The 15,147-nt window shown below is 42.7% G+C and overlaps 3 protein-coding genes across 10 annotated transcripts; all 3 read left to right on the forward strand.

Annotated features, from left to right (window-relative positions):
- The first annotated feature begins 490 nt into the window (after positions 1-490).
- Positions 491-3,093, forward strand: LOC115748175 (60S ribosomal protein L10). Its single transcript, XM_030684621.2, has 4 exons — positions 491-628; positions 1,479-1,980; positions 2,417-2,498; positions 2,886-3,093. Exons 1-4 carry the CDS (start codon positions 619-621, stop codon positions 2,952-2,954), a joined length of 663 nt encoding a protein of 220 aa, XP_030540481.1. The 5' UTR covers positions 491-618; the 3' UTR covers positions 2,955-3,093.
- A 3,239-nt stretch (positions 3,094-6,332) lies between these two features.
- On the forward strand, positions 6,333-10,567 carry LOC115748127 (probable inactive receptor kinase At5g58300). Of its 8 annotated transcripts, XM_030684545.2 has the most exons (5): positions 6,342-6,466; positions 6,610-6,618; positions 7,341-8,674; positions 9,303-9,623; positions 10,063-10,567. In XM_030684545.2, the coding sequence occupies exons 3-5, from the start codon at positions 7,390-7,392 to the stop codon at positions 10,356-10,358; spliced, it is 1,902 nt and encodes a 633-aa protein (XP_030540405.1). In that variant the 5' UTR covers positions 6,342-6,466; positions 6,610-6,618; positions 7,341-7,389; the 3' UTR covers positions 10,359-10,567. The 8 variants fall into 8 exon arrangements, with proteins under 8 accessions (XP_048139790.1, XP_030540405.1, XP_030540402.1 ...); XM_048283833.1 differs by having other exon boundaries at positions 6,333-6,618; XM_030684542.2 differs by lacking the exon at positions 6,342-6,466 and having other exon boundaries at positions 6,614-6,677.
- Positions 10,568-11,535: 968 nt separating this feature from the next.
- On the forward strand, positions 11,536-13,585 carry LOC125312508 (low affinity inorganic phosphate transporter 8-like). Its single transcript, XM_048283737.1, has one exon. The coding sequence runs from the start codon at positions 11,816-11,818 to the stop codon at positions 13,457-13,459; it is 1,644 nt and encodes a 547-aa protein (XP_048139694.1). The 5' UTR covers positions 11,536-11,815; the 3' UTR covers positions 13,460-13,585.
- Positions 13,586-15,147: the final 1,562 nt, after the last annotated feature.

Below are 15,147 nucleotides of genomic sequence, written 5' to 3' on the forward strand. Positions count from 1 at the left end.
AAGATGGATCCTAAATGGATGCAAAATCGATATGGTACTAAGCATACAAATCTAAGCGAAACTTTCCAAGTTGGAATAATCGCACGTAATCATGATTAGAAATTGAATCTATCTAAATTGAGACCGATCCTACTCGCTTGTTTGCCACCTCTATGGAAATCGAAATGAACTAGACATAGTATTAAACTATCCTAAACTGGAGATCGGTGAAGACAGGAGCCGACGCTGACCGAATTCTAAAACAAGACAAACCCAAAATTGTTCCGAACACAACTGGAGTTGCAGACAAATTTTATCTGCAAGTCGAAATGACCCGTATCCGTATATGGCCCGGGATCCCAGAGTAATCCGACCCGCCCCTTTGCCCCTTGGAGTCGCAGCGAATCGGGTCAAAATCTGACCAATGACCATTCAGCGAGGTTCGGTTGGGCTTTGGGCTCAAGAAACAGATTGTTGCGTTAGCCATGAGCTCACTGAGATGCGCGTCCAAGTCCACGACTCCAAATTGGCCACGTCCACGCGAACTCCTATATAAGGCATCCTCGCTAGGGTTTCCGGGGTTTCTCCTTTGCAGCAAATTCTCGCCATTCTTTCCAGAACTATCGGTGGGAGGTCGCCATGGGGAGAAGTATGTCTCTCTATCTCTCCCTATCTCCCTGTTGTTTCGTTTTCTAGTTTGGTTAATGGCGTTGTCATCTTGAAGCTAAGCCGTTACGTGATCTATCGCTGCTCGTAATTGATACGGAATTCCCTCAAGTGGATTTGTTTTTGCCCTTGTTCATTTCTGATGTTTGCTTGTGATCTGACGAGATGAGAACATTGGCGCTCTTTGTGGGGCGAGAGGTCGATTTGATTTTTCTGCTTCCGATTCATTGGTTATTCGGGTGATTTTTTTTTTTTTTTGTTAAAGTGAACATGCGAAAGTGTAAATGATTTCCGTGCGAATTGTTATGTGAACGAAATTAATGAGAAGCTCGTTGGGGGCCGACAGAAGTGGAGGAATGTGTAGATGTGTCTTTTCTTCTTTCTTTTCAATTTTTTCCTGACGCGGCGTGGGATGCTCGAACATTTTCTGGTCTTATATTCGAAAGTGGTCTGCATCTGTATCCTGTATTTCTTTGTTAGATGGTGGGATACGCATTCATTATGGAGCTTTGATTAGCTTTATCCCGTGATGTTGATTAGTGGATGTTATTCGTTTGAAGAAGATGTTAAAAATAATGGACTTTACCTTCATCCTTTGCCTTGCTGTCGCTTCAGTAGCTCGTTGAATCTTGTTTTTCCTGCAAGAGATATCTATGCATTTTAGATTAGGCTTTTTTGTATGTTGATCGCGTCTGCTATTCCATCTATTCGTTGGGGACTGTATTGTGAAGGTTCCGACTTCCAGATTCAATTATTTACTGTGCTTTATTCTGGTCTTGGTCCTTAGACAGTTCCAATATACGTATTCTGATTTGAGTCTGTGGTTATCATAGGACCGGCAAGGTGTTATCGGCAGATCAAGAACAAGCCATACCCGAAATCACGGTACTGCCGTGGTGTTCCTGATCCTAAGATCAGAATCTATGATGTTGGAATGAAAAAGAAGGGTGTTGATGAGTTCCCCTTCTGTGTTCACTTGGTGAGTTGGGAAAAGGAGAATGTTTCAAGTGAGGCCCTGGAAGCAGCTAGGATTGCTTGCAATAAGTACATGGCCAAATTTGCTGGAAAGGATGCTTTCCATTTGAGAGTTAGGGTCCACCCCTTCCATGTTCTCCGTATTAACAAGATGCTTTCCTGTGCTGGGGCTGATAGGCTCCAGACTGGTATGAGAGGTGCTTTTGGAAAGCCACAGGGCACATGTGCCCGGGTTGCCATTGGTCAGGTCCTGCTCTCAGTCCGATGCAAGGACAGTAACAGCCACCATGCCCAGGAGGCCCTTCGCCGTGCGAAGTTCAAGTTCCCTGGCCGCCAAAAGATCATTGTCAGCAGGAAGTGGTATGTTTTTTGACCTTTTGGCCTGTCTTGTAGGTAGAGACTTCAATTACATGCATGTAAGTGAATGTAACTTGATAGTGAAAGGTCGTGGCTGTAGCAAGTCAAATTTTATAATTGGTTTCTTTCTGAGCATTAAAGCTATTTTTTTAAGGTAGACTCATAAGGCCCTTCATCTTTTATCTGGCTCTTCTCAACCCTTGCTCCCCACCTAATGGTTCTGAAATAACACAAGATGTGATGGTCCTTTATCCAATCGTGCTGAATCCTGACTATGGAAAAATTATTCTGTGTTGCTGTTTGTCTGCCTCAGCTGGCCGTCCTTTGGAAAATAGAAACTGTTGAAGTAGTTCTTTCTCTGCATTTATGTGTGGATCGTTTGTGATTGTTTTCAAAGTTTTTCTTAGACTATAAGTTTTGTTTTGGAACTTTGTAACAGGGGATTTACCAAGTTCAGCCGTGCTGACTATTTGAAGTGGAAGTCGGAGAACAAAATTGTTCCAGATGGTGTGAATGCCAAGGTGAGTATGCTTGTGTTTGAATATCTTATTTAAAACTTGTTACATTCTTATGGCTTCATTAGATTAGAGTTTTATTCCTCCAGGGTCCAAGGGTAGGCTTTTCAATGCTGTAAAACTGATGTTATGTTACTGAGGTTTCTTCACTTTATAAGGAAGAGGAATATTTTTTCTGATGGAGGCAATCATTTGAGGGATAGTTGTCATATTTAGTCACGTTTTGTACTCAAACCCATCCATATTACTCTCTTTGCTTTAGACACTGGTTATTGTGGGTCTAAGATGTTTCAGGTCTAATTGGCCTGTTCTTGATGCTAAATACGTCTTTTTTTAATGCGCCATTGGATTCTGATGGATGACTTAAGATTTCATGATTGGCGTCTATTGCAGTTCCTTGGATGTCATGGACCTCTGGCGAATCGTCGACCTGGACAAGCTATGTTACCTGCGACTGCTTAGGATATCTGGTGTCTAACTAGAATATTTCCTGATTTTGTATTCTGAACCTGTCTGTCTTAGTATCTCTGTTTTCTCCAAGTATTCGGAGTTGGATTGGGTTTATTATCCTGAAGGTTATGCACATTATATTTGACTTTCATTTTCTTCTATTACTCTGCATCAATAACTCGAGTATCTTATATACACTCAGCTGGGGCAGCAACGCGTGCTGCAAGTTTCTTTGTAGTTTGTTATGAGATGGTTATGAATGGTTGTGTTCGGTTTTTACTTGTTTATATTACTTGGTGGCAATTGTTGGAATCTGGGTCTGCATATCGGTCCTCTGTTTTGACGTTTGGGCGTTTGAACGTGGTCCTTCCTCTGTTTTTGGGCTTTCTGCCTACTTGGGGCCTTTTCCCAGATTTCTTACAGTTCGGTCTTTCTACCTATTCAGGGCCTTTTTCTGTACTTCTTTTGATCCTTTATTTAGCATTAATAGGAGAATCACTTGGTTGATGAACGAGTTGTGTTTACTGAAACTTTTATCTCTGGAGATAGAATCAAATTTTTCATGCGTTTCACAATGTGCTGAATGTGGACTTGTGGGATATGGGAACACTTCTTTGCTTTTAAGGATTAAGGAGAAGTTTTTTTTCCCTTCTTTGCACTCTGTTAAACAAACATCAGGACATCCTTCTCCGAGTTTCATCTCTGCGAAATGGCTGTACGAATGATTGTCATCTCATTTGCAACCGAGAAGCTGAAATTGCCGACCTTTTCCAACATAGGTTATATGCTGCCCTCTTACATGATTATGAGGGACGGACTTTCCAATAGGATCTGGTCGTTCTCAGTGCAGACATCCGTGGCTGGAGTACCTGTTTCTGGTTTCTTAAGCTTAGATGAGGCATCTCAAGATCAATGACTACTTTTCAACTTATCGGTTAGGTATTTACCTATGTCAGACGGTGCCTGTAGGAGGGGCTGAGTTCATGCAAGTCTTTTTTTTTTTCTCCTGGAGCACACTTTCCCAGCTTTAAAAATGTTCAGGTCAGATGGCTCGACTCGAGCCGTTCAAAGGCTCTTTCTTCGGTCATTTCAATTTCGATTCGACATTAACATCGGTTGGATGTTTGGTTGCTTTTTGTCAAATGAGAACTGTTTTTGGCTACCCCATTTGATAAAAGACGCTCGGTAGTGAGTGAATTGAACAAAAAGTCAGAGCTGGACGCTCAATCTCTGTTCACGCGATGTTCATCCACGGAGGATGGGAGTTAGTACAGTCAGCAGGGGCTGGCTTTGCCTGGGTTGACGTTGTCCGGGGGCTCGTTTTCATTAAATTCGATGCCAACTTAATCAACTGCCAACCGACTCCTCGGCCCTCTTGTGACTGAAACGTAATGCTTACGCTGTCTGTCCAACAAATGTCTCTCTCCCTTTGCCTGTCCCTCACGCCCTCAGTACGTGCTCGAGTACAAATTTTTGTCGGCGTTCATCACGAGGCTTCCAAAATCAATCGTCGAGCTACGAATTGAGGAAACTTTGTAATTCGTAATCAGCTGACTATTCTCATTTCATGATATTGTGAAAATCGGATCATTCCATACTCAAGATCGCTCGGAAATGAGATCCATCTCCCACCTCCACGGATCTCATTCTCGCGCTCGAAATGGGAAGTCATAGTTCTCGAGTCTTGTTCATACATGGGCGACGGATAAATTCCACCGATCACCATAAATGAATGAAAGAGAGTACAGATAGAAGTTCGTGCTTCTCAGCTGTGCGCATCTTCTTCACCTCACCATGCCATCTTGATGTTTCTATCTCATTAATGTGCTACGGCTCATCACCTCATGTTCCCATTGACCGGGCACTAGCGCTCTATATGTCCAATCTCCAAAGAAGCTCACCCTTCTTTATTAATTGAAGTACGAATTCTCACCGCCAAATCAAGATAAAAAAAAGGTCGCTCGCTTCGTCGAAAGGGTCGGCACCAAACACGCGAGCGAAAGGGGTGCGCACCAGAAAGAACAAACAGGCGAATTTTTTTTTTCTCGTTCCAATCGATGATCTAAGCTGGAAAGATGAAAGTAAGGAGTTCAAGGGACCCTACCATGTGGATTTCAAAGATGTGGGATTTGCTTTCTTCTTTATGCACAAGGCCATGATGGTGTTGATTCTCGAGAGCGAAGTCAAACCAACTTATCATGCACAGTCCCCTTTTCCCAAAGGCTTGACATGGATGGTCCCTTTTTTGGGGGATTTTTTTTTTAATTTGCCACATTCACAAGGACCAAGTGGCCAAAAAAAAAAAAAAACGTGTCTCTTGCATCGTGGGGTGGCCGTTCATCATCTCGATCCGACGGCCCCGACAGCTCTAGCCGAGCTATGTGAATAATTTTCTTGGCCAACCGTTAGAGTGAATTATTAGAAGCCTCTTTTTCTTGGTGAGTAATTATTACAAGCTTCTTTTGTTCCTTATTTAAAGAAAACTTAACGACTAGAATTTTGCTTTTATATCAGACACACAGAATAAAGATTAAAGCTTTAGTCACATGCAAGATGAATTTTATATAATGTGACTTATTATGCCTTTTTGGGCTGTCATGCAAACCAGTAGATTATGTTGGTTTGGTGAATTTTTTAGGTGAACGACATTAGCTTTTATTATACGACACAAATGAACAGACAAGAACACAATTACACACAGTGTTAGAAGCCTACATGAATATATAGGTCTTAAAAATAGGATTTATTTAGGCTCATGATACGGCATCAATTTCCACATAATGCGATCGACACTCATACCTTACATGAACTTTTTTGTAATTTTTTTTTCTAATTTTGATAGTATTTTAAATTTGACAGAGTGACGTTTACTCTTCAACGAACGAGTTATGCCAAAGTTAGACGATGCATAATTTTTTTGGAAGTTATCGTACTCCCCGACCCCCTAAAATCTTTTTGCTATTGCCATTAATTCATGAAAATTCTCGTCTTCGTGTAATTAGTTGCCTTTTTTGAGATTCAAATGGAAGAACATCTTTCTTGAAACAACAGTCTGAGTATCATGTCCATCGATTTACAGAATCGACATTCTACCAACAGTTAGCTACCAAATGCATGTCAAAGTTTTATTAATGATTGATTTGGACAAATTCAACCACATCATCTTGGCCTTTCACGTCTTTCGTAAGAAATACTCGGTAAAAATTTTGAATATCCTTCGATATTGATTAATTGAATTTAGCAAAATGAGTCCACTTTTCAGCTACGACGTGGAAGAATCTATAAAGAAAAAAAATTACAAACGAGTCCTAAAATTTAAAAAGAAAATGCAATTAAGTATTTATATATAATATATATGTGTGTATGTATAAGATAAAAGAATACTGTCACATCGTCTGGCTTCCCACTGTGCTCTTTCCCACTCAATACTTCAGTATCCCACTCTGCCTCTTTTCCATCTCTCACCCATCTGTGTCTCGGAACAAGGAGAAAGAAAAAGGCAAAATTTACTGAAGAAGAAGCATGTAAAGTCACCCATTTTTTTATTCCTCAAGCAACTTGTTGAAAGAAAACCCAAGAACTGCAACTTTAGGAGTTCTTGATTGTTCTCTCTCCTTGAGGCTTGAGCTGAGTCTCGAACTGACTCTCTTCTCATTATGTTCTACAGGCCAGGCAGGTAACTCACTCTCGCAACCCCCTCATGATGATGTTGTTATGATTGTTTCTGTAATTTCAGTAGGTACTGGCAAGCACTACCCTCTCTCTCCCTCTCCCGACCTTCTGTTTATCCAAGCCTGAACTTTGTTTTTTCTTTTTTGGTTGCTGGTGTTGTTTCTCAATGAAAATACTAGATGCCATACATTCATATCTAGACTAGAGAGGTGAGAATCCTCTGCTTTTTATTCGTCCAATGTGTGTTGATACTGAGCTAGTGCGATCCATTTTTCTAAAAATGGTGAGATAAAGCGGGGGCCTTTTGTTTTAGCAAAGTTGTGCTTCTCCTTTATCAGAACAAAAGATAGCATTTGCTTTTCCTCTGAGGTGGCTTTTCTCTCTTGGATTCTCCCTGGTCTCTTGCTTTGTGGAAGTTGGGTGACTTTCTGGGCATGCATATTTTAAATCTTTAGTGTCTCTTGGGAATAATTTGCCATAGAGATTTCTCGGGTCTGCTTTCCTAATGTCGAAAAAGTCAGATCAAGAATGACCTCCTCGAGGAATTCAAAATGGGTCTGTGAGTGCATCTTGTCCGCTTCTTAGTTTTGGTAACACTCAAAAGTCCAGAGACAGCATGATGTTGAATTGCGAGAAGTTATCTCGAAATAGATGATGGTCTGGGGTTGATTTCTGGAATTCACTAATGAGGTTTTTTCTCATTGCTGTTTCATTTTTTCTCATCAGCTGAGCAAGAAAGGAATGTTTGAGTTCAATTCAGATATTTGAATCACTCATGAAGCTTCTTCAAGCAGTCACTCCCACGACCTCATTGCTTTTCCGTGTACTTCTTCTCATCCCCTTAGTTGTTGCTGATCTGAATTCTGATATTCAAGCTCTCCTTGATTTCGCTTCGGCCGTCCCACATGCCCGGAAACTGAATTGGAGCCCTTCTATTCCAATTTGCAGCTCTTGGGTAGGCGTAACTTGCAATGTAGATAAATCCCGGGTGACAGCGGTCCGTCTTCCCGCTGTTGGTCTTTATGGCTCACTGCCGTCAAACACGTTAGGAAAGCTTGATGCTCTTAAGGTCTTGAGCCTCCGTTCGAATTACTTAACCGGCAATCTTCCTTCTGATGTTGCTTCCATTCCTTCCCTCCAATACTTATTCCTCCAGCATAATAACTTTTCTGGCTCTCTCCCGATCTCTTTGTCATCGCAGCTCAATGTATTGGATTTGTCCTTCAACTCGTTTAGCGGCGACATCCCGCTATCCATTCAGAAGCTCACTAGGCTTGCTACATTTTACGTTCAAAATAATTCCATTTCTGGTGCAATTCCTGACCTTAACCTTCCCAAACTCAAACTTTTGAATCTGAGCTATAACAACTTGTCGGGCTCCATCCCGAATTCTCTCCAAAAATTTCCCAATTCTTCATTCGTTGGGAACTCTCTTTTGTGCGGACAACCACTTAGCCAATGCCCCACTCTTTTCACCTCTCCTTCTCCATCCCCTGCATACTCAGAGCAGCCAACAACAGGTCCTCTAGGTCAAAAAGTTGCTTCGAAAAAGAAACTCGGGTCAGGTGCTATTGTTGCTTTAGTTATTGGGTGTTTTGCGTTGCTCTTTCTCCTTGTGGTAGTTGTCCTTGTCTGCTACTCGAAGAGAAAAGATGGTGGTAATGTACTGAAAGTGAAGGGAACGAATGGCACAAGTCAAAATCCAAAGGACTTTGGAAGTGGGGTGCAAGAACCAGAGAAGAACAAGCTGGTTTTCTTTGATGGGTGTTCTTACAACTTTGATCTTGAGGACTTATTGAGGGCTTCGGCTGAAGTTCTTGGCAAGGGGAGTTATGGAACAGCTTATAAAGCTATTCTGGAGGAGGGGACGACCCTGGTGGTGAAACGGCTGAGGGAAGTTGCGGCTGGCAAAAAGGAGTTTGAACAGCAAATGGAGCTTGTAGGGAAGGTGGGACGACATGCCAATGTCGTGCCACTTCGTGCTTATTACTATTCGAAGGATGAGAAGCTCTTGGTTTACGATTACATGCCTTATGGGAGCTTGTTTGTACATTTGCATGGTATGTGTTTCCTTAACCATCCAGTAGTACATTCTGATCTAGTATTTTTTCCATTGGTTCAAGAAGACATCTTAGTTTCTTTTTCCCTTCACCTAAACTTCACAAAAGAAATCTCATATACTTAATCTGTGCACAAAGTTGAACAGTTCCTTTGTTCATGATTTGACCTATGAAACTACAGGTATCTAAAAATTTGAAGAAATGGACATTGTGCCATTTCTTCATGTAGAATGACTAGTCTCTGCCAAAGGTGTTATCTGCAGACTAATCTTGAAGATGGATTCTTCAAAATTTCAGAACAAAAAATGCAACCATGCACTTCATTGCCACATGTAGTTTTGTAAGTCTTATCTCACTAGCTAAAGATTATATGTCGTATTCTTTAGAAAAGGCTTGCAGATCTCACCTTCATGATGCGGCTTCAAATTAGGAGAAAAATTGCACGTAGTCAACGAGGAAGTTATACTTTATAGAGGCCATAAGAAGGGCTAAACCGGCATAGATAAGCTATAACTATTATAAGTTAAGAAGGAATAAGTTTGAGCTTGCTTCAGAGGAACACTTACTGCTCTTATTCTAAGTTATCTCATGAACCTATTTCTTTGCTCTTCTGTGTCCGTGCCTTTAGGAGATAGAGGTTCTGGAAGGACACCGTTAGATTGGGATTCTAGAATGAAGATCTCCCTCGGAACAGCCAAAGCGATTGCTCACATACATTCTGAACCTGGAGCTAAGTGTGTTCATGGAAACATCAAGTCCTTGAATGTCTTCCTCACCCAAGATCACGATGGTTGTGTTTCGGATGTTGGACTGACTCCTCTCATGAATTTCTCTGCAATAACTCCCCGAGTCATTGGTTACTATGCTCCGGAGGTGATTGAATCAAGGAAAGTTACTCAGAAATCTGATGTTTACAGCTTTGGTGTGCTCCTCCTTGAAATGTTAACAGGTAGACTTTAATTCAGTTTCGAATTTCAAAACCAATTAAATGGTTCTGTTTGGAAATTATTTATTTGAAAAAATATGAAGCAGAAAAGGTACCTTCGAATAAATTATTCGTTTGTTTCGGTGCATTTTTGTTTTGCTTTGAACATTTGGTTCAAGGCCAAGATGTGTACAATCGTGATATGTGGTCCATGGTAAGTACTTCTCTTTAGCCCAGATAGAGTACTGAGTTTTTCAAACACCACGAACTTTTGATTCAAAGATCAGTGATGCTCAAAGCTCATTATTTAGTGGCCATCTAGAATGAGGAACAAGTACTACAAGTGTATCTGTCTTTTGCTAATTTTGTTTGTCTGAAACCAATGAAATTGGACATAAAATTTGTGGTTTGTTTCAATTCGATTTGATTCTTTTTTTCAAGGTTTTGTTTGGACAATGGGCAGGTAAAACCCCTCTCAATCATCCGGGACACGATGACGTCGTTGATCTCCCCAGGTGGGTCCGGTCGGTGGTTCGAGAGGAATGGACAGCCGAGGTCTTTGATGTCGAGCTGCTGAAGTACGAGAATGTGGAGGAGGAGATGGTGCAGATGCTGCAAATTGCTCTCACATGTGTCGCCAAAGTACCTGATACGCGCCCCAAGATGGACGAAGTCGTCAGGATGATTGAGGAAGTTCGGGAACCAGAGGTAAAGGATCGGCCTTCTTCTGGAGCCGAATCCAATGTGCCAACCCCGTGAGAATGGATTTTAGATTTTTCTTTGTCTCCCCTGGGCTGCAGTATTTAAGAGAGCAATTTGTTCTCTTGCAAGCTGTGATTTATATGTATGCTTTGCTCTGTAGTTGAATTCTGTATGGCTCTTTTATCCATTCTTGTGGAAGTGCTAGTGTTTATCTATTTGCCACCTCCAATTGCACAGTGAACTAGCAAAGAATTGGCTTACAAGCTACCATTATGCCCTTGAGATCGTTCAGTGTCGGTTGCCTGGAAACCCGTTCCACGTTTTCGCTCGTTCTTGAAACGTCGTGATTTGCATCTTAGGCGGTAGAGATTGCATAAGAAAGTCAAGCTCAAGGTGCCTTTTTTAGCATCTGTTTTTGCGTGAGCGAAAGAGCTCGACTTGCTTGACATCAGATTGGACTAACAGTCGAGAGCTAGCTGGAAGCAGTCAATCGCCCTTACTAAGAAAAAGTTCACCTTGATGAAATCTAAGACATTGAAATCTGTCTGCATTTTCATACTTAATTTGGAACTTGTTTTTCACTGCTTTGACATTGACTTTGATTGTGCTTTTCTTGTTGCCTCTAGAGTAAGTATGGGGAAAAAAATTCACTCTTTGCTAGAGGAAGATTCAATGGCTTGTCCCTTATATTCATATAGAGGGGCCATTTTTTTTTAAGGCTCTGAGGGCGAGAGAAACTGTGAAACTACTTGTTCTGATTAGTCCATCTCTTGAATGAAGCAAACAGGCATTGAGTGACAAAAACAAGATGGTCTTCTTCAAGACAAAAGTCGAAACCAATAAGAAGCCAAAAGTTTGCAATTAGCTGGAAACTTCCTCATACATAAGAACTTCAACCTGTAAAACCCTTTGTCATGACATAAACACACGCTTACTGGGAATAGCACAGATGGAAGAAAACAGATGTAGGAATTAAGAGTCTTCTGCAACCAAAGCCCTCCCGATGCTTCGAAAACATCCTCCCGGCACTTTCGAGAAAGTCGAAAGATGACGTTTCCTTGGGATGATCCTAAAACAGAAGAGGACAGATCCTTATTTTATACGAGGCTTCCATTCAGTTTGGTTCGACTGAGGAACCGGGTTACATAGGTCTCTGTTCATCTAATAGCAATCGATGGGACCCTCCGAGCAATAACTTAAACAGCTACGTTCCGAGAGACAGATGAAGCAAAAGTTCCGAATCAATTGGACGTAATGAAAGATTCGAGGAAGGTGGTTCCTTCCTAGCTCAAACAGGAAGCTACTAAGCAAGTCAAATGGTGGCATTTCCCTCTTGGAACCAACGGCTTTTCGAACTGGTCGTTAGTTACAATGAGCATTTCTCGTGTAGCAGAGGAACATTACAAGACAAACCGCGTGAGCATTGTTCCCGCTATATTACATCCCCTCCCATTAGGAATGGAAACGTTATCTGCCACAGTCATCTTTTCCTCTAGAGAAGTAACAATTCAGCCATGGCAGATGCCAGCAAAGTCGTCTTCTCGGAGTTGGACAATGCCAAGACCCAACTCTATCATTTTAAGGCGATCGTCATAGCAGGGATGGGGTTCTTCACCGATGCGTATGACCTCTTCTGCATTACTGCAGTCACCAAGCTGTTGGGTCGCTTATACTACTACGACCCCAGCACCGGAGAACCGGGTGCTCTTCCGAAAAACGTCTCTAATGCCATCCAAGGAGTCGCTCTATGTGGAACTTTAGCAGGCCAGCTCTTCTTCGGATGGCTTGGGGACAAACTCGGCCGCAAGAAGGTCTATGGGATCACCTTAGTCACCATGGTTGGATGCGCCTTGGCCTCGGGCCTGTCCTTTGGGTCCACAGCACACAGCGTGATCGGCAGCCTATGCTTCTTCAGATTCTGGCTTGGTTTCGGTATCGGAGGAGATTATCCGCTCTCAGCTGTCATCATGTCCGAATACGCCAATCAGAAAACCCGAGGAGGGTTCATCGCGGCTGTTTTCGCGATGCAAGGTGTCGGGATTCTATTTGCTGGGGCTGTTGCGATGCTGGTCTCAAAGATATTCCTGGCAGCATTCCCAGCCGATCCATTTGAGGTGGATCCTGTCTATTCCACTCAGCCGCAGGGTGAGTTCGTTTGGCGGATTGTCCTAATGTTCGGGGCGGTCCCAGCCGCCTTGACCTACTATTGGCGGATGAAAATGCCCGAGACCGCGAGGTACACTGCCTTGGTCCAGGGAGACCACAAGAAGGCTGCGTCTGACATGGCCAAAGTCCTGGAGAAGGACTTAGGAATCGATGAATCACGATACAACGCCAATACCAACGTTCCTGTCAACCCTCAGCCTTCGTACGGTCTATTGTCGAACGAGTTCCTCCGAAGACATGGGCTCCACCTACTCGGGACCATGACCACCTGGTTCTTGCTGGACATCGCCTTCTACAGCCTCCAGCTCGCGCAGAAGGACATATACTCTGTCAGCGGCATCCTACACCGGCCAGGGACCATGAACGCGATCGAGGAGGTGTTCGAGTTATCGAAAGCCATGTTCATTATCGCCCTGGTGGCGACGGTCCCCGGGTACTGGTTCACGGTTTTCTTGATCGACAAGATCGGGCGGTTCCCCATCCAGCTCATCGGGTTCCTGGCGATGTCGGTCTTCATGGCAGTCCTAGGAATCAGGTACAAGCACTTCAGGGGCGTCTACTGCCCCAAAGGCTCTCCCAAAGAGTACTGCGAGGGCCATTCGATGACCTTCATCGCCTTCTACGGACTCACCCTCTTCTTCGCCAACTTTGGACCCAACTCCACAACCTTCATAATCCCAGCCGAGCTCTTCCCCGCAAGGTTCAGGTCAACCTGCCACGGAATCTCGGCAGCGGCAGGCAAAGCCGGAGCCATCATCGGAGCATTCTGGATTCAGACGTACACACAGAGCGACTCCGGGACTAAGAAGGCGATCATTGCACTGTCTGTGGTCAACCTGCTGGGCTTCCTCTTCACTTTCCTGGTGCCGGAGACAAAGGGCAGGTCCCTGGAGGAGATTTCTGGGGAGGATCTTCAGTACCAGGACCAGAATGGGAGTGACAGGACAAAAAGTGCTGGTGCTGATGTGGTTCCTGAGACTCAGATGGTTTAGGCCCTTGAGCTCCATGTCATTCTTGATTGTCTCTGCTCTACTCCCTGAAGATTTGTGGTAATAAACTTGGTTCGAGGATGAATAAACATGTAATCTTTCAATGTAAAGACTTAGCCGAGAGACAAGCGTCTGCGCCAATCGTTCCAAATCAAAGCTCTGTTTTTTTTTATGTAGAAATTATTTTCGATAATAAAAATATCTTTCGTTAATTAGTTATTTCAAGAAATACAAGCAGACCCTTTTTAGCAAAACATATTTTAAATCGCTCAATTTTTCACGAAATAAATGGAGCCCGACTCGAACGGAACCCCAGAAAAAGAATTCGTGTTGGATCGGCTCGAACAATCAGCCTCGCTATTACGTGCGTTTGCACTGTTGGGCCTGTTATTGGGCCATCTCGGAAAGCCGCAGGCTCTTGTTGGGCCATAAAACTTGCACTGTCATCTCGCCCCATTTAATTAGTTATACAGCATTTAACTTCCCATTTGTTTCTCGAATAATAAATATTTTTAAAAATATTTTCCCAAAGACTGATATCTGCTATCACTCGAGATACTCAGTCAATGAAAAACGATATCTTCATCGAAGCAACAATTTATGTTTAAACATTTATGCCGACAAGGAAAATGTTATTTTTCATTATTATTTTTTTTGTGGGTTATGCAAGCTATCATTGTTGAAAAAAATATATATATTCTTCAAATCGAAACAAAACGTGCCCTAAGTGAGTTAGATAATCTTAACCATATGCTATTAAATGGATTATCGTAAATATAGAATTACATGGTATGGTGATGGTGGGTAAGAAAGGGCCGGCCTACTTAAGTGGTCAATTTTTTTTTTCCGACTAGACTGGAGACATAAATGCCAAAATCTCTTGACATTTAAGCTGAGTTTGTCTTTGGCAAATTGGAGAGCTTCGAAGAGATGCGATTGCGATTGCAATTGCAAAGCTCTCCCCTCTGAAATCCTTTGGCCCAAGAGAGATAGAGAGGAGCTTTGATTATTCTTGAAATGTTGATGCGTTATTTTTTTTTTTTTTCAACTTTATCATCGCTAAGATGATTTCGGAAACTCCCTTTCGTGCCGCTGGCAAAGGGCTCATGCCACTGTCGAGCAGCTGGCAAGCCAGATTTGGCCAAACATGGCACCGATTGATCTTGTTCAATACGCTCTTGGATTAAAATCCATTAAATATTATTTACACTTTGAAAAAGGCCAGTCAACCTCAAATTTTTTATATTTTTCGAAAGACTTTTGCCTTCAAAAACCAACAAAACGCACCATTCATAATGTCGCATCATACTTGCATCGAGTCAAAATACATCTTATCTCTGTATCGGAGCCCACCACATATTTTCCTGGTGATTCTATGAGACGAAACAAAGCATCGCAAACTTTTTTTAGGAGATAGAGTAAGATTTTGTGGAAAAACATCATCTCGGAAAAAATCGTGTTACGTCATCATCCGGTAATGGTACGTCAAGATCTTGAAATGAGAGGTGGAGACGGAGATGCAACGGACGATCCAGATCACATCATTTAAACTACCGTTTTCCTCGGATTACCTACACTGGGCCCCACTTCACCGCGGTTTTTTTCTCTCCCTGGGGCCCACCGCGGGGCCCTTAAACGCTGTGCTTAGTCGCTCCTCGAGTCCGACCTACATCGAAAAGTCGCAGCTTGAC

Source organism: Rhodamnia argentea, chromosome 8, assembly GCF_020921035.1.
Source record: "Rhodamnia argentea isolate NSW1041297 chromosome 8, ASM2092103v1, whole genome shotgun sequence".
In the NCBI taxonomy this organism is placed as follows: domain Eukaryota; kingdom Viridiplantae; phylum Streptophyta; class Magnoliopsida; order Myrtales; family Myrtaceae; genus Rhodamnia; species Rhodamnia argentea.

Excerpts from the sequence above, each read along its gene's own strand:
- LOC115748175 (XM_030684621.2), top strand. Across the intron at positions 1,981-2,416 it reads ATCATTGTCAGCAGGAAGTG|GGGATTTACCAAGTTCAGCC; the intron begins GTATGTTTTTTG and ends ACTTTGTAACAG. Across the intron at positions 2,499-2,885 it reads CAGATGGTGTGAATGCCAAG|TTCCTTGGATGTCATGGACC; the intron begins GTGAGTATGCTT and ends CGTCTATTGCAG.
- LOC115748127 (XM_048283833.1), top strand. The coding sequence starts at position 7,390 with ATGAAGCTTCTTCAAGCAGTCACTCCCACGACCTCATTGCTTTTCCGT. Across the intron at positions 8,675-9,302 it reads CTTGTTTGTACATTTGCATG|GAGATAGAGGTTCTGGAAGG; the intron begins GTATGTGTTTCC and ends CCGTGCCTTTAG. Across the intron at positions 9,624-10,062 it reads CCTCCTTGAAATGTTAACAG|GTAAAACCCCTCTCAATCAT; the intron begins GTAGACTTTAAT and ends GACAATGGGCAG.
- LOC125312508 (XM_048283737.1), top strand. The coding sequence starts at position 11,816 with ATGGCAGATGCCAGCAAAGTCGTCTTCTCGGAGTTGGACAATGCCAAG.